The 18,908-nt window shown below is 38.7% G+C and overlaps 1 protein-coding gene across 2 annotated transcripts in view; it reads left to right on the top strand.

Annotated features, from left to right (window-relative positions):
- PDZRN3 (PDZ domain containing ring finger 3) overlaps positions 1 to 18,908 on the top strand; it is a 255,607-nt gene that overhangs the window by 164,075 nt on the left and 72,624 nt on the right. Inside the window, exon 1 of one of the 2 annotated variants that reach the window (XM_070738251.1) lies at positions 6,318 to 6,463. The exons of the other annotated variant lie outside the window; for it this stretch is intronic. Coding sequence (XP_070594352.1) covers positions 6,395 to 6,463 — 69 coding nt within the window. The 5' untranslated portion in view covers positions 6,318 to 6,394. Of the gene's footprint in view, positions 1 to 6,317; positions 6,464 to 18,908 lie in introns of those variants that run through there. 2 annotated transcript variants of the gene reach the window in all.

Raw genomic sequence — 18,908 nt, 5'->3', positions numbered from 1 at the left:
TATAGGAGGATCAAAATAGAATATAATTATTTATTGGCCAAGTGTAATTGGACACACAAGGATTTTGTCTTTGGTACATATGCTCTCAGTATACATAAAAGAAAATATGCATTTGTCAAAAATCATGAGGTACAACACTTAATGATTGTCATAGGGGTCAAATAAGCAATTAGGGAACAATCAATATTAATATAAATTGTAAGGATACAAGCAACAAGTTACAGTCATACAGTCATAAGTGGGAGGACATGGGTGATATGAATGATGAGAAAAAACTAGTAGTAATAGTAGTGCAGATTTAGTAAATAGTTTTACAGTGTTGAAGGGATTATTGGCAACAATTGTTTTTTCTGCAGTTCTGATTATCCTCTGAAGTCTGTGTTGCTCTTGTTGGGTTGCAGAACCAAATCAGACAGTTATAAAGATGCCAATGACAGACTCAACAATTCCTCTGTAGAAATGTATCAGCAACTCCTTGGGCAGTTTGAGCTTCTTGAGTTGGTGCAGAAAGAATATTCTTTGCTGTGCTTTTTTGATGACCATTTTAGGTCTTGAGATATGATAGAACCTAGAGATTTGAAGGTCTCTACTCTTAATACTGTGTTGTCTAGTATTGTGAGAGGTGGTAGGATGGAAGGATTTCTCCTAAAGTCTACTACCATTTCTACAATTTTGAGTGTGGCTCGTTGTTCAACCTCCCATCTTTATGCAGTTTCATTGTTGTGTCGAATGAGACCAATTACTGTTGTCTAGTGATGGACGAACTGAACTCGCACAATTCGGGTCCGTACCGAATTTTGCGGTGTTCGGTACGCCGAACATGAACCTGAAATTCTTTGAAACTTCGGGCAAAGTTCGGGGTCGTGTTCGGAGGTTTGACATCACCGGCAGGTTGCTAAGGAATCCAGGAAGTGGTCACCTTGGCGTCCTTAGCAACCTCCCAGTGAAAGGACCATGGCTGTGGCAAGGGAAGCAAGAGAGTGACCTAGCGCCTTCTCCGCTTTGCTCTTTATCTGTAACTATTTAAAAAAGCAGACTGGAGCTGTGCAGGAGAGCTCTATCCATCTCTCCTGCACAGCTCCAGTCCACTGGCGAAAGCTTCAGCTGGGCTTTCCCCCATTTGCCTCAGAAATGGTCCAGTCCCACCTCTCCTGCTTGGCTCCAGTTTTTTGCAGCTCACTGAGTTGGGACAAAATAAAATCGTACAAAAGGCAGCGGCTTCTCCTTGGTCCTTCTCCCTTTCTCCAAGCAAACCCAGTCAGCCTAAGGGGCTTTTGGGGGGGGGGTTAAGTCAACATTTCTTCCCCCCTGCAGTTCCCAATGCGTGCTGCTCTTTCTCTTCTCCCCCCTCCAAATTATTGGGGAGAGGAGAAAAGAAACGGCACAAAGCCAGAAAGAGAAAAATTGAAACAATTCTGCCGGCACTCTAAAAGCACCTTCCTCTGCCGCCACTAGTGCCCGGCTCCTCCTCCTCTTCTCAGAAGATGACAGCTGGGTGACGTCATGGTGGGCGGGGCCAGAAGTGTTCAGGTTCGGGTTTGGTGATGTCACCCGAATTTTTTGTAAAGTCCGCCCGAATCTGCCGAACCCGAATTTTGTCGGGTTCGCCCATCACTACTGTTGTCATCTGCTAACTTCAGTAGTTTAACAGATGGATTGTTTGAGATGCAGTCATTGGTATATATAGAGAAGTGGTGAGAGTACACAGCCTTGGGGGGGGGAGGCTGTGCTAATTGTACAGGTATCTGATGTGATTTTGCCTAGCTTCACCTGCTGCTTCCTATTTGTTAGGAAGCTTGTGATCCACTTATAAGTGTGTTCAAGTACCACTAGCTGATTTAGTTTAGTTAAAAGTATGTCCATTGTGATGGTGTTGAATGCTGAACTAAAGTTTAAAATGAGGACCCTAGCGTAGGTCTTTGGAGATTCAACATGCTGTAGGATGTAATGCAGACCATATTAACAGCATCATCTGTTGATCTAAATTGCAGGGGGTCTAACAGTGGATCCATGATGGTTTTCAAGTGGGATATCACTAGCCTTTCAAAGATTTTCATAACTACAGATGTTAGAGCAACTGGTCTGTAATCATTCAGTTCCTTGATGGTGGTCTTCTTCAGTGCTGGGATGATAGTAGAGCGTTTGAAGCAGGAAGGAACATAGCACACCTCTAGTGATTTGTTAAAGATTTGGGTGAAGATGGGGGTCAATTGGGTGAAGATGGGGTGAAGATGGGGGCACAGACTTTTAAGCAAGAAGGGGTTATCTTGTCTGGGCATGGTGCATCATTAGACATTAGATGTATCTTCATAGAATTTGCCTTTGGTATCATTTTTCTTGCATTTTGCCAGTGCTTCCAATTATTCATAAGTTTAAAAAAAACGCCTTCCATCTTCACAAATGACTAGTCTCTAATTATAAAGAGCCAAACTCTAATGACAGTCGTAAGAGTTTTATGAGCATATGAAAGACCTGATAAATAGCCTTATTGATGGTGGAATACATACTTCACATGGATTTATAGTTATTTCAGAGTTGATTAGGTTGTCCAATTTCTGTGGCTGATTAAAAATAATTTTGTATGGAAATGAAAAATCTAGATTAAAAAATAAATGCTTGTGCTCAAAGGCATGCATTTTTTTTCTTTTTTCTTTACTTTGTTTCCAAGAGTGGTCATCATCATTAAATGAACTCAGCATATATAAATGGTATGATTTATTACAAAGGAACAGCTGCTCATGTGTTCTGCCATCTTTTCATATGAGAAATGTTCAGAATGAAAGAGAGTTAATTAGGCTATTGATACAGTCATCCAAATGTACATTGCTCCCAACATATATGAAGCCACTGTCCTCAAACCCTCATAAGTCTCATACATATTATAATGCGAGTTAATTTGCGAAGTAAAAATGTATTAAGAGTTGGGTGCAAAACAAAAAATACTAAAACTGTTTATGCTTTTTTGCTTGAATTACTACTTATTGGACTTATTTCATGGATGTTGCAAAATTAAATGAATATTTGTTAACAAGAACATGAAATGTCAAAGTTTCTTGACTTATCCTCCCAACTGATATTATGGAATGTTTTAAAAGTACACTCTGATGTTCTAATTTGTTCTTCTGAGAGGATTCTTACATGAGATACCTATTTTGTTTCATTTTCTTAATAACACTAGAATAATTTTATTTATTTTATTTTATTTATTTTATTTATTAATTTTGTCCAATACACAATAATACACAATGAAGGTAATAGAGGACACCTTCAAAGAAATAGAATTAGAGAAAGAATAGAAGAGAGAGTATAGGATAAAATAATCAATGAGAATAGAAGAAAGATATAGGGATAGAAGAGAAGATATATGGGATATAGGAGAGACAATAGGACAGGGGTCGGAAGGCACTCTAGTGCACTTATGCACGCCCCTTACTGACCTCTTAGGAATCTGGAGAGGTCAACCATGGACAGTCTAAGAGTAAAATGTTGGGGGTTAGGGGATGATACTACGGAGTCCGGTAATGAGTTCCACGCTTCAACAACTCTATTACTAAAGTGGTATTTTTTACATTCAAGTTTGGAGCGGTTAATATTGGGCTTGAATCTGTTATGTGCTCTTGTGTTGTTGTGGTTGAAGCTGAAGTATGGTTTATTTCAGTTGCAACTGGTGCAATGTCATTCCGATCCTGGAGAGGTAGATATTGAAAGTACATGGAGATACAGTAAATGACGAAGAACTTATACACTGTGACACAAGAGAAGAAAATTTAGCATGCAGTTTAATATATCTCACTGAGCACAGAGTAGCTTTGTAAGGTCACGACCCAAGAATGCAACATTCAGTAAGTGCAGGACTAGAGAAGTCTTCTCAACACTGTCTTCTTAACACTTTGCCCAATATTTGTTACCCTGAGTAATACTTTTCCATGCTCAGTGTTTCCAATGTTTAAGAGACAAATTTCTCCTACAAAACAATTTCCTTCTTTGCATTAGTAAATAGGTTCCTAGAGATTGCAAGTCTTCTTACCACTTGCCATAAATCATTCATAAAAAGGACAAAATGTTCATCTTCATAGTAAATGAAACTTGAAGAAGTGAAGACATTAAGTGTACCATAACACCCAACACTAACTACTCTTCCTTTTAGCGCACCAGCGGAGCCACGTTACTATCAGTTTTTTCCCTTGGCGAAGCTGGGATGGGTGTGGCCTGCACGTGACACATCCAGCCTGCAAGCCTTCATTTTGGCACCCCTGTAATTTAGCATATCATCATGGTGTGTCTCTTAACACAATAGACTGAGATCAGCAAAGATAGCAAGCAAATATATGGGTCTCATTTGAGGATTGAAGCTGAAAATTGTCCTTTACATGATGCAATATATTTACAATATAAATGTATATTTGAAAGTACATCATTGTACAACCTTAGGTTATTTGCATTTCATGTGGCTTTCATACTGAATATAAAATATCATTTGGTGAGCTAAGCTAGCAATCATATTTCTATAAGGAATACTGTGGGAAAGTTCTACTTTAAACTCAGAAGTTTATTGCCAGTTTGGGACAGGCTTTTATCTGTTGTAATCTTGTGGTATATCTGAAAAAAAAGGTCCTACATGTGTGTGAGCAAAGAAATAAATTTGCAGGTCATCACTGCATATTCAAAGAGATGAATCGTCTCAGGAATAGATGTATTGCTGGAAGATTCTGGATGAGCTCTAGAACTTTGTTGTTGTTAGTTGCAAAGTCATGTCCGACCCATCGTGAACCCATGGACAACATTCCTCCCAGCCTCCCTGTTCTCTACCATCCATTTAAGCTCACACCGACTGCTTCAGTCAATCCATCCAGCCACCTCATTCTCTGTCTTCTCATTCTTCTTTTGCCTTCAATCTTTCCCAGCATTAAGTTCTTCTTTAGTGAGTCCTTCGGTGAGTCCTTCTTAGAACTTAGCAGAGGTGTAAACTAGATTCTACTTCAGAAAGTATTTTAATTGCTAGAATGGCCACATTTTTCTGTGCCCCATTTTATCTTCACAACAGACCCTATGCTAACTTATAATGATTGTCCTAAAATCATGAAGTCTAGTACTGTAACTATAGTATCAAACCACCTCTCTGGTTAACTTATGAATAAGACTTACATAACATATGAACCAATCTTTGGTATGTTGTAGCATAGGTACTGTGCTCTAATTATTTCTTGTCGGTGCTTAACCTGAGGGCACGAATTTAGACAAAGACAGCATGAAGTATTTATCAGATGAAGGCAGTAAATCAGTATGTCTTGATGCATCCCAATACAAGTGAAATTCTAATTTATAGGTTGAATGCTTGACAAGAACTTATAACATTCACTATCCATTTTGAACACATATTGTGGGCTTTTCAAAGAAAGCTGCAATAACCTCTTCTGTTTTAAATATACATAAACATACCATAGCTATACAATATTATCTGATATCATTAGGTGCTAGAAGCACATTCTAATTATTATGATGCTAATGGGAATTGAGGTATGATAAACTTTGCTATTATGGGATTCTCTGGTAATAATGTGCCTTAAAGACAGGTTCAGAATGTTCTCTTCCCAATTTTTAGGGCTTTCAGAACAGCTTCTTGACCTTAGCAACTTTAAGTTGTGTGGACTTTAACTTCCAGAATTGCTACATCTTATCTAGCATACTTGGCAATTGAAGCCTACACATCTTAAAGTTGCTGGTGTTGAGAAACATTATTCCAGAGGGTCCTTGGTCTTAAATCCTTTTGTTCAACATATGACCTCTTCACAACAGACTTTTTCTTTAGTTGTAACTGAATATTTGTCGTTTTCTTTAACTTTGCTGCATAAGTTAATATTGCCCATAATAGCTGTTTTTCTGCAGCAGAAGTGTTTGGGATATGACTTACATTTAAAATGTACTTTTAATATGCTTAAGTATGCTAAAAAATTATCCTTGGGGACTACAGTAAAATGCAGTTGTGTTTATTTGTAATTGCTACAAAATGGTTTACAGAATTGTTAGTGTCTTTTATTATGCCCTGCTACTGAAGTGCTTGCTTGTTAATTAGAGAAATTTCAGCTGTCATAGGCAGCAATTATCTTCCGTATCTTTGCCTGTTATGAATAGTCAATGAGAGCTGATTAATATGCATGAATAGCAGTATATAGTGTGTGCATTGGACTAAAGCAGGAGAAGAGGGAGGGTTGTATACCGTGTGAGGGCGTGTGTTAAGGAAGAAGGCAGAGCAAGTGATCAGAGCATCTCCACTCCGAGCCCGTTCAGTTTCATCTGATTATCTTGTATGTGTCAGAGGAGTATTTGCCTGCATGCTTGGAAACAACAACTTTCTGGCTCTCACAGCAAATAAGGAAGACTCTTTTTCTGAAACATGGGATGCAGCCTGTGCTCTCTTCAGAAGCAAGAAGAACAATACAAATTACTATATGAAGTTTGCCAGGTAATGCTGTTTTTGCTTTCAATTGGAAGGATCAGGGTACATTAACTTATCCTGGTGATAACTGATGGTAGTCTAGGTTGCTAGAACAGGGTGAAGGAATGAAGGGGGAATTTTAATTTGATTTCCTCGATGAGATTTCTTTCTTACTTCAATGGAAAGGTTTGGGAATCTTGCTTCACAGCATGCAGTCTGACAGAAGTTTAAATATTTGTTGAAATGCAAAAACCAGTTAATACACTGGGGAATGTTGTTCCCATTGGTAGGTTTTGTTTTTTTTTAAAAAAAACCCATCTCAGCCAGGTGAGCTTTGGTTAAGTCCTCTGAACAACTTTGGAGTAATATGGATTATGATTGACAGACTGCAAGGGGAGCTTTCTGTTTACCAATAATATTTGTTTCTACAGATCACGTGCATTAATTTACTTACCTACAGGAATCAGATCAGTAACTGATGTCAAAGTCGCAAATTGTGGGAAAGATGGCTCTTATAAATAAAATGAATAAATGTTTCCTCAAATATTTACCCAAGTTGTACTCTTAGATTCCAGAAATCTATGAGTCAGTGGTGACTAGTTCTTGCAGAATTGTTTTAATATCATTTGATAAATTTGCCAGTCCCAAGTGTCCAAGAAAGAGGAAATAATGCTTTTAATAATAATTACTCCTTTGGGGAGGACTCTTTATTTCTCCTTTTCAGTTGCTTTGCCTGTTAAATTCTGTCTGAAGTTCCTTCTGAAATATCCAGTATTTACTGTAGATTTGTACTCATAATGAAGGTAGATGCTGTCAAAGATTGTGGGGGGAAAAGCCATTTGATAGCAGAAACTATTTAACTTCTCTTTGTTAAAAAAACATTTACAAGCTTTGACAGATCAAAACTTACCTTTAGAAATACATCTCATTATCTGTATGTAAATAATGTGTGCACTGATTTTTATCTTACAAAGTGGTGTTTTACAAAATGAAAACACTTAAGTAGTTTAGCAACAATGCTACCTGTATTGTCAAATACAAAATCTGGACTGCGTTTTTTTTATATATATATATACTTGCCAGCAGAGGGTGTTATTGTAAATCATTGAGAAAGGTGATTTTTCTTAGCATTCACAATGTAGTGTGTAAAATGGATCTTGTTCTATTGTTGACAGAAATAGAAAAGGAATAGAACTCCTTTATAAACTCTCCTATGGATGTATTGCCTGTCGTGAAAGATGCAATTAATCCAGAAATGATTTTGTAACTACAAACACGACATTGAGCTCATTGTCAGGATGTTTTACAGTAGTGGTCTACATCTCTTTTATAAGCAATTGCAATGTATATCTTATGTTTTAAAGTTAAGTAAGGATTTTTTGCCTGTCATTCTGGCTTCAGAAGATAGAAAATGTAGTTTAAGAAAATGAAGTCTTGATCCTAATTTAGCAGACTTCATATGCAATAGACCAAATTTTTGTTTTATATATTCTCCTCAAAATAAGAGAGATATCCATTGCATAAAAATGAAATGGACAGTTAATGTTATTTTAATGTTATAACAGCCATGTGATGCAAATTGTTATTGGCACCAATTTCCATGATTTGTATAGTAACATCATTATGCAAATTATGTAAACCACCATAATGACATCATTCCATATTTAACGGGCAGTTGAGAATAGCAAATGCCCTTTTGTCCCAGGCTATATATTAAAAGAACCATTTATTATCTTATTATTATGTATTTTGTGGAAGGTTCCGGGTTTTTTGTCCTTTAACATTACATTAGAGTATCAAGTTATTATGTCACATGAGCAAACTTATTTATTTACCTTACTTTTATTAGGGCCACCCACTTGTAGAATCATTCTGAGCAGTTAATGGGGTAATAAAGCCTCACATTGCAAAATGAAATACTGAAGATATAAAATATAGATCACACTGAAGAGAAAACACATCAATCATATATTTATATGTACAGTTGACCATGCATATGAATTCCCTGCTATAAGGATCCTATTACTCATATAATATCACATACAATCTTCAACTTTGGCTATGAAACAATATTTTTCAATGCAACAGATTCACCTTCTTGGTATAACATTCTTATAAGTCTCTTATCTTAATTGGTTCCAGACAGTTGAAAGAACCTCTGGATAAGGGAGACATCTCCCCCAGGCTTATATAGTTTAATGTATGGTATGCTTGTGTTGTATGGTTTTTTAAATGATGGGTTTTAGATGCTTTCTTTTAAATATTAGATTTGTTACATTATCACATTGTTATTATTATTGTTGTGAGCTGCCCGAGTCTGCGGAGAGGGGCGGCATACAAATCTAATAAATTATTATTATTATTATTATTATTATTATTATTATTATTATTATTATTTGATAAATGAATTACTTACTAGTTCCTATATTTTTAATAATTAATTTTATAGTTGTATAGTACTTAGCTTTATATTTTTATATATAGTATTCCTTTTAACTGTTTTAATTATTAGTAATTATCTATATTTTTAATTAAATTATTGGCGGGGGTTTAATTGATGGATAATTGGGGCGGTTAAATAAGGTATAGTATGAATGATTGGTATCGTTGGGATGGGTGGGGTGGGTGGGATTATGGTATAGATGGGATGAATGGGAATGACGTGTATGATACATTTGGCCCACATGGCGTTAGAGAGGCAGGAGGAGAGGGGACACTTATCTCTGGGATGGCAGAGGATTGGAATATCCCAATGTTGCTGGGGAGAGGCAGATATGGCGGGAGCCACAGAACTAACTGTTCCAGGGGAACAAGGGATCGCTGTTTAATAGCAATCCCACATTCCAGTTCTGTGAGCTCAACTCAGGATACTGGTATCGAGTGTAATTCTGGCCCTGGGCTCAGGCTGCTGCTACTCAATGCCAGGTCGGTGGTAAATAAATCTCTCCTAATCCGGGATTTGATCCTGGATGAGGAGGCTGACCTGGCATATGTGACTGAAACCTGGCTGGGTCCAGAGAGAGGAGTTCCTCTCTCTGAAATCTGCCCAGCCGGGTTCCAGGTGTTGCATCAGCCTCGACCCCAGGGAAGGGGAGGAGGAGTGGCTATTATAGCCAGGGAGAGCCTCTAGGTTGCTCCCTTGTGGGGTGCCTCAGGGACGGTCCTCTCCCCCCTGCTATTTAATATCTACATGAAACCACTGGGTGAGATCATCCAAGGGCATGGGGTGAGGTATCATCAGTATGCTGATGATACCCAGCTTTACATCTCCACCCCATGTCCAGGAAGTGAAGCAGTGGAAGTGATATGCCGGTGCCTGGAGGCTGTTAGGGTCTGGATGGGTGTCAACAGACTCAAACTCAACCCTGATAAGACGGAGTGGCTGTGGGTTTTGCCTCCCGAATTGTCTGTCCATCACCCTGGGGGGGGGGGAAATTATTGACCCCCTCAGAGAGGGTTCGTAACTTGGGCATCCTCCTCGATCCACAGCTAACATTAGAAAACCATCTTTCAGCTGTGGCGAGGGGGACGTTTGCCCAGGTTCGCCTGGTGCACCAGTTGCAGCCCTATTTGGCCCGGGAGTTACTGCTCACAGTCACTCATGCCCTCATCACCTCGACGTTTGACTACTGTAATGCTATCTACATGTGGCTACCTTTGAAGAGTGTTCCCTAGGTATGCCCATGTCACACCAACACTCCGCAGTTTCTGGTCACAATTCAAAGTGTTGGTTATGACCTATAAAACCCTTCATGGCATCAGGCCAGAATATCTCCGAGACCACCTTCTGTCGAACGAATCCCAGCGACCGGTTAGGCCTTCTCCAGGTCACGTTGACTAAACAATTTCATCTGGTGGGATCCAGGGGAAGAGCCTTCTCTGTGGCGGCCCCGACCCTCTGGAACCAGCTCCCCCCGGAGATTAGAATTGCCCCCACCCTCCTTGCCTTTTGTAAACTTCTGAAAACCCACCTTTGCCGTCAGGTATTGGGGAATTGAGACATCTCCCCCGTGCCTATACAATGTATGCATGGTATGTTTGTGTGTATGTTTTTGTTTTTAATAAGGGGGTTTTAGTGATATTTAAATTATTAGATTTGTTGCATATTTTTTCCGAGTCTACGGAGAGGGGTGGCATACAAATCAAATTAAATAAATAAATAAATAAATAAATAAATAAATAAATAAATAAAAATAAATAAATAAATAAATAAATAAATAAATAAAAATAATATTATTTGAGGAACTTGATGAGAAATGTGCTATAAAGGATAAAACTTGAGTTTTATGCACAATAAATCACAATTCTCCCAAAGCAACAAATATAATAATTTTTGCATGATACTTTTTCCCACAGTAGCCTTTTTTCCAAGATTCCTCTCTTATTATTTATTTATTATTTTATTATTTGATTTATTAATTAGATATGTATGCCATCCTTCTTCGAGCACTCAGGGCAGCTCTTCCCACCCTCCTTTTATTTGTTGAGCAATTTGATCCACAATTTTGGATCAATTACTTTTTGCTCCATAAAATGCACCTGATCATAAAACACACTCCTAGTTTTGGCATCCGCACATCCCGTTTTCAGCCTCAGCATGAACTGTTTTGGGGTTCTGCATGTCCCATTTTCAGCCTCCGCACAGTCCATTTTTTGCCTCCTTCATGGAAGTTGAAAATGGGGATGTGGAGGCCAAAAAAGGGGGTGGGGGTGAGCGTGCGGGGCTTTGGCAATATTTGCTCCGTAAGACACACAGACATTTCCACCCACTTTTGGGAGACAAAAAAGTATGTCTCATGGAGCGAAAAATGTGGTAGTTAAAATGAAGTACTTTATTTATTTATTCGACTTCTATGTTGCCCAGTGATGGGCTACCAAAATTTTTACTACCACACTGTGGGCATGGCTTATGCATTGGTTGCTCTGGGGTGGAGCTCCATTTTTGCTACCCCACTGCGTTCTCCCCCATCCAGGCAGTAGCCAACCCCTGATTATCTACTAAAGTACACACACACACACACACGCACAGCTCTTATAAAATTATACAAACTCATTTACTGCGATAGCAAAAACATTGAGCCCAGAAGGGGAAAAAAGGGGGGGAAAGTTCAATTTTTTGCTACCGGTATTGTGTACCTGACCGTACCCATAGGAGCCCATCACTGATGCCATGCAATCCTGAAGGACTCAGGGTGGCTTCAACCAGTTTATAGTGTTACTTTTGAACCCTTTAAGATAATAGTCTTGGGCATTTTGATCAGCTTTAGCAGCATAACAAGCAATTTGTGTACTGCAAGTTAAAGGAATGCATAGGGTAAGAATAATGTTCTGTCCTTTGTTTAGAGTGCATTAATGTTCCTGTTGTTATAGTACAGGAATAATTCTTGCTCCCCAAGCTATTCGGCAGTTATTAAGATGATTACAAACACGCCAGGTCATGGTTCAAGCAAACCATGGTTAGACTTGTTTGTTTGTTTGTTTGTTTGTTTGTTTGTTTGGTTGGTTGGTTGGTTGGTTGGTTGGTTGGTTGGTTGGTTGGTTGGTTGGTTGGTTGGTTGGTTGGTTGGTTGGTTAGTTGGTTGGTTGGTTGGTCAGATTCTATGCCACACTTCTGCGCAGATTGTTTGTTTGTTTGTTTGTTTGTTTGTTTGTTTGTTTGTTTGTTTGGTTGGTTGGTTGGTTGGTCAGATTCTATGCCACCCTTCTGCGCAGACTCAGGGTGGTTATGAGAGAAAGGAAAAGGAAAGAAATATCTACTACTTTGGCATGTGGTTATCGTTATATTCCAAGAGAAGTATCTTCTTCTCTCTCAAGTACAGCATACTCTTTGAACATTCATGTGCTGCTTCAACTTTATGAAAATGTTAGTGGGAGGAGAAGAGTTTGTTTTACAGCTTCTCTAGTGCAAGGTTGTCAGACCCACCACATTGTCTGATATATTGGGACTTTTTTCCCCTTCGCTAAACTCGGCGGGGTGGTCCCAGCACATGACACAATCAGCCCATGGACCACAAGTTTGACATCCCTGCTTTAGTAGATTGTGTGGAGGACAGTTCACTAATCACTAACAGAGAATTATTGGACAGAAATCCTATCTGAAACAAGTGTTTATCTTTTTTTTTAAAGAAAAAAGTGTGTGTGTGTTTGTGTGTAAAACTTAAAAGTGGAAATATAGCAATAGCAATAGCACTTAGACTTATATACTGCTTCACAGTGCTTTATAGCCCTCTCTAAGCGGTTTTCAGAATAAGTATATCACCCCCAACAATCTGGATCCTCATTTTACCGACCTGGAAAGGATGGAAGGCTGAGTGAACCTTAAGCCTAGTGAGATTTGAGCTGGTGAACTACAGCCAACAGTCAGCAGAAGCAGCTTGCAGTACTGCACTCTAACCAATGCTCCCCCAAGGCTCTTTTGTTATTATGAAATATTATGAAATATTTTGATAAACTATAAAGACTTCATTTTATTTCATGTTTTTGAACTATTTAAAGTTATAAATACAGTGGTACCTCCTCATACGAACTTAATTGGTTCCAGGAGGAGGTTTGTAAGGTGAAAAGTTCGTAAGATGAAACAATGTTTCCCATAGGAATCAATGTAAAAGCAAATAATGGGTGCAAATCCTTCAGGAAAATCCCAAAATTTAGAAGGGAGGCGAACAGAGGGCAGGGAGGAGCAGCTAAAGGGGGCGGGTGGAAGAAGCAAGGCTAGGCTAAAGGGTGAGTGGGAAGGAAGAAAGGCAAGGGGGGTGCCCCTCCCTTTTCTTTCTTCAAAAGACACAGTTTCAGTGCCTTTGCAAGCATACGAAATCATTACTCCTCCAAGCTGCCCCTCCCTTTTCTTTCTTAAAAAGAGTTTCAGTGTCTTTGAAACCATGCGAAATCTTTACTCCTCCAAGCTGCCCCTCCCTTTTCTTTCTTCAAAAAAGGGGGGGGGAAAGAAACCGCTTCATCCCACCAGCAGCTGCTTGGGTTCGTAAGGCAAAAATAGTTCAGAAGAAGAGGCAAAAAAATCTTAAACACCGGGTTCGTATCTTGAAAAGTTCGTTAGAAGAGGTGTTTGTAAGATGAGGTACCACTGTATTAGCATATAAGGCAAAGCAGATAATAGACTTTCCCTAGCAGTGTGTTGAAGAACCTTTTCTGACATGGGAGTGCGAGCGGGGGGGGGGGGGAGGAAGCACCAGAAACCAGAAGAATAGCTGCCCAGCATAAGCATGGGAACAACAAAAACCAGAAGAGCTGTTCCCTGATGCACATCCAAGGGTGGGCTACTGCCCAGACGGGGTGGAACACAGTGGGGTAGTGAAAATGGAGCCCCACCCCAGAGCACCCAATTTGCACTGAAAGATGCTGAAAGAAAATCCAGGGCGCCCTGCATAAGCCATGGCCACAGTGTGGTAGTAAAAATTTTGGTAGCCCTTCACTATGCGCATCTCTGGCTCCTTTGTCTTCTGGCTCCTGGCCCATTCGACGACCAGTTGGCACGCGCAACAGGGAGCTGCTCTTCCAGCTTCTGGCATACGCAAAGACCAGCTAGAACCTGGAAGAGCTACGGGTGATGGCTGGTGTGCCTGGAGAGATGACTCTGCATGCCACTCCTGGCATGCGTACTATAAGTTCACCGTCACTGCCCTAGCACATTGTCATTAAATTGAAACATGGCATATAAATACTATTTGCTTTTCTGTCCATATGTAACAACATAAATATTGCTTCAAAACAGGATGAAAACCTACATGATAAATATGAATAGATGGTCCTATCCTAAAGTCGAAGAATGCAAATTCTACAGAGCTAGAGGGATTCACAGGCAACACTATGTTCCAGGCAGTGAAGGGCTACCAAATTTTTTACTACCACACTGTGGGCGTGGCTTATGCAGGATGCCCTGCATTTTCTTTCAATACCTTTCAATGCAAATTGGGTGCTCTGGGGCGTAGCTCAATATTTGCTACCCCACTGTGTGCCCCCCCCCGGTCTGGGCAGCAGCCCACCCCTGGTTCCAGTTTACTCTACATTTGACATTGGCTTTATTTTCAAAGCACATATAGTATCCATGCATATTTATGGCGCTTTGAGTTAATGTACATATATATTCTATACAGTTACAACTATCTGAATACAAGTTGTCACATGACAAAAGCTTAATTGTAAATGTTTTCTTGTACAGTTTATTCTAAAGAGGAAGTCTTTAGAAATTTGAAACAAAAATGTTCCCATGCTGCTCTAGATATTACAGAAAGATAGGTGTTCTAATTTGTTTTGTTTTTCGCCAATATCAACAATAAGATTTCAATCAAGGCTGGCAATCTGTGGCCCCATGCGAAACTGGTGCTTCATATGTTTTGGAATTGCACCCAAAGAGCCTATCACTGTTGGTACTATGTTTGCTTTATTTTGTCATAGTCATCCTACTTCTAGTCACAGGCCTTCATATTTTGGGAATTTCTTCAGTTCTTTCTCTTCTATTCTGTTGTCCCCAGGTACTGCAACATCCACCATTTAGACTTATTTTCTTCCTTTCTTATGGATAGTTGTTAAGTCTAGAGTATTATGTATGCATATCATTTTCTTTTGAATTCTAAAGTTCCAGAACCCTTTAGTGACCTTTTTCTATTTGTTTGTCTATTTTGGAATCCCATCAGTTCTTCAAGTTATTCCAATACACCATTGTTATTATAGTCAATTTGTCTAGTCAACCTCTTACAGCAGTAACTGGGTTATCTCTGTTTCTTCAGCATTTCATTTTCTGTCTGTTGCTGACTTTGCATGCATTTGTTTTTAAGGCTTGATCTTGTGCAGCCTCTCTGTCTCCTTCTTCAGCTTTCCTACTCCATTTGTCTGCTATTTTGTTTATGTACTGACCACATAATACTTTGACATGGTCTATTTTCTGTTCTTTATTTGGCCTTTCTTGTAGACCACCTTGATGTCTCCAGTAGTCAGTATGTCATCGTGATATACTAGTTTCAGGGCATCTTCATTATTGTCCTTGAGATCTTTGTTTTCAGTCTTTGAATACAGTAGTACCTCTACCTAAGAACGCCTCTACTTACGAACTTTTCTAAATAAGAACCGGGTGTTCAAGATTTTTTTGCCTCTTCTCAAGAACCATTTTCCACTTACAAACCCGAGCCTCTGAAACTGTAACTGGAAAAGACAGGGAGAAGCCTCCATGGAGCCTTTCCTCCTGGGAGGAAACAGGGCCTCCACCCTCCCTGTGGTTTCCCCAATCACATGCATTATTTGCTTTTACATTGATTACTACAGGAAAAATTGCTTCTTCTTACAAACTTTTCTACTTAAGAACCTGGTCACAGAACGAATTAAGTTCGTAAGTAGAGGTATCACTGTATTTACAATAGGTAAACAACTTTTTTTCACAGAGTGACTTTGAAGGACAGTTGGAAGATCTGATACCAAGGCAACAAGCAGAGAAGCACAGTTTAAGCCCATTCCAAAACAACTTACTTGAGGAAATAAGATAGGATTTGATAGGATCCTCCCCCCAATTCACACAAAGATAAAGGGAGAAAGGAGAGAGACATAATAAATCTTTTAATATTCTATTACTATAGATAGTCCTCAATTTACAATCACAATTGAACCAGAGTTTTGGCCACTAAGCATCATAGTCTTTAAGTAAGTCATGATGTGACTACAATCATTTTAACAAATAATGTCAAGCTAATCATGTGGTCATTATGTGAACCATCCAATCATTAAGCAAATCAAAATTCCACTTCTAGCTTTGCTTATCCAAAGCTAGGTAGAAAGGTTGTAAATCATGACCATGTGACCATAAGATGCTGAAACTGATGTAAATGTGAACTACTTATCAGTGGCTAAATTGCACTTATGTGACCATGGAGGTGGGAGGACAGGTCATAACTCATTTTTTCCAAGGTTATAGTAACTTTGAACTGTTTTTAATCAAATGCTCATAAATTAAAGACAACCTATAGAACCTGTTGGCTCTTCTAATAAAAGTAGTTTTAGACTTACATGGCATTGGTTCCTTAGTCTGCTCCACTCTGTCACACAAAACATTTGTACAGAGTTTTGTTATATATTTTTCTTTTCTCACAAGGTATTTTTAATGAGGCATTTTCGCCAGTGTATACAATATCGTGTGAATCTTTCTTCCATGTGTACAGAATTGTGTGGAGTTTTCTCTGATGGATACATTTCATTAGATAAGTCCATTACAAAATTTTCAGAAGAGAAGAAAGTGAAAAATAAATGTTGATGCATCAGCCAGATGAACATCTTCAAACTTAAAAAAAAATCCAGGCATACAATATATATTTTGGTAATCCATACATATATTAGCAATTTTGAGCACTAAAACTTGGACATAGTATTTAATATGCTATCATCAGTGTCTATGACATGGTTGGTAAATAATAACGTTTTGAGAATTTGAGAAGACAGTGAATGCCATCTGGAAAATGGACACACTTTTCATTAAAGAACAATGTAATAATAAAAGACAGGAGGTTGAAACTAAGGATTTTGCTGTAGACAGTTTTCTGCAGAGAAAGTAGCTCACCATTCTCATCAGTGAGAGAACTGTAACTTTCTGAAAAATGGCTCATAACGATATTGATGTCTCTTTGTGGATCAAAATCCACTCTTAATTAGAACATTTCAAGAAACTGGCAGTAGGATTTTTCCTTTTTGCTTAGTTATAAATAATGCAATTTTTTTTTTCAATTATCTACAAACAAATTTCCCTACATTTCATAATAGAAGGATTTTTTGCATAGGTAACTATGTGCACGTGGATAACTATGTATTGAGAAACAGTTCCAGTATACATTAAAATAAAAATAATAGTAATACAAAAATACTAAACTAACATGGCTGATAGATGTCTATTCCACTATATTCCTTCCAAGAATTGTAGTATGTTTAGTTAAGCTAAAACATTAAACCAAAGATGGTATAGCTATTGTACTTTGCTTATAAGAAAGCATCTTTCCTCCTTAAAATGATAAATGATTGGGTGAATAGGTTTTATAAGGTTTTACATAGATACATCTGTTCAATGCTAGGAAGCAGGTGGTAAGAATTCACAGGGGAGGAAGCAGTGGGGACATTTACTTGAAGCTTTACTGTCACATGTCAAATACTGGAAGGAAAAACAGGCATCAGGAGCAGAGGGGAAAGTACACATTTAATAAATGGGTTATGTTATGTTCATTAATAATGAAAAGGAAGGTCATGGCTCATTTTCAGGAACACCAAACCAAGCAGTAAAGCGGTGTACATTGACACTGAGTCAATTGAAGGGTTGTGCTGTAAAGCATTGATCTATGTTTTCTGACTTGGCCCTCAGCCAGATTCTGACCAAGAGAAGAAGAATTTATGGTGAAGATGACGATGGTATATTCAGATACCATCAGAAGATACTTTCATTTGTTTGTTTGTTTATTCAAATTTATATGCTGCCCAAATCCCAAAGGGCTGTGGGTGGCTCACAACCTAAAAACAAAATGCACAATTTTAAAGACCCCTTAAAAACAATTTAAAACAGTTTAAATTCCATATTCTTCCCCAATATACGTATATATATATATATCTATAGACTAAAATTTTATGCTACCTATCTTCCCTACAAGGTGACTCTGGGTGACTTACAAATTGGAAAAAAGTAAAAGATAGTTAAGAGAATAAACAAACACAAAGTTAAAATATTAAGAAATATACCAAAAACTAAACTAAGAAAGTTAAAAACCAGATAGTTAAAAACCTTATAAGTCACCTCCATTTTTAAATAATTTTTAAAATAGTTATTTTTAACATTTATATGGCCCATCTCATAAAGTGACTTGATGATGTACAACTAAGTTAAAAATAATAATGGAGTAAGGAAGGAAGGAAGGAAGGAAGGAAGGAAGGAAGGAAGGAAGGAAGGAAGGAAGGAAGGAAGGAAGAAAGAAAGAAAGAAAGACTTGTGGGTTGGTTTCCAAACATTTAATTACCAGCGGGTGATAGCCTTCACAAGACTCGATGATGACTCACACCTGACCAATCACAAAAACCTCACTTGACATGCCCACACCTCATAAATAGAAGAACACGGACAACCACATGGCCTATACTCTGCTGAAGATGTTGGTAATGAAATGTTTGGAAACCAACCCACAAGCTTGGAGAATTAACTTTCGCCCTCATCCTAACAAACTCAATCCAGACAAGACGGAGTGGCTGTGGGTGTTGCCTCCCAAGGACAATTCCATCTGTCCGTCCATTACCCTGGGGGGGGGAACTACTGACCCCCTCAGAGAGGGTGCGCAACTTGGGCATCCTCCTCGACCCACAGCTGACATTGGAACATCATCTTTCGGCTGTGGCGAGGAGGGCGTTTGCCCAGGTTCGCCTGGTGCACCAGTTGCGGCCCTATTTGGACAGGGAGTCATTACTCACAGTCACTCATGCCCTTATCACCTCGAGGTTCGAT

This window comes from Erythrolamprus reginae, chromosome 2 (assembly GCF_031021105.1).
Source record: "Erythrolamprus reginae isolate rEryReg1 chromosome 2, rEryReg1.hap1, whole genome shotgun sequence".
In the NCBI taxonomy this organism is placed as follows: domain Eukaryota; kingdom Metazoa; phylum Chordata; class Lepidosauria; order Squamata; family Dipsadidae; genus Erythrolamprus; species Erythrolamprus reginae.
The sequence above is the reverse complement of the archived record's forward strand: the minus strand, read 5'-3'. Positions and strand labels throughout refer to the sequence as shown.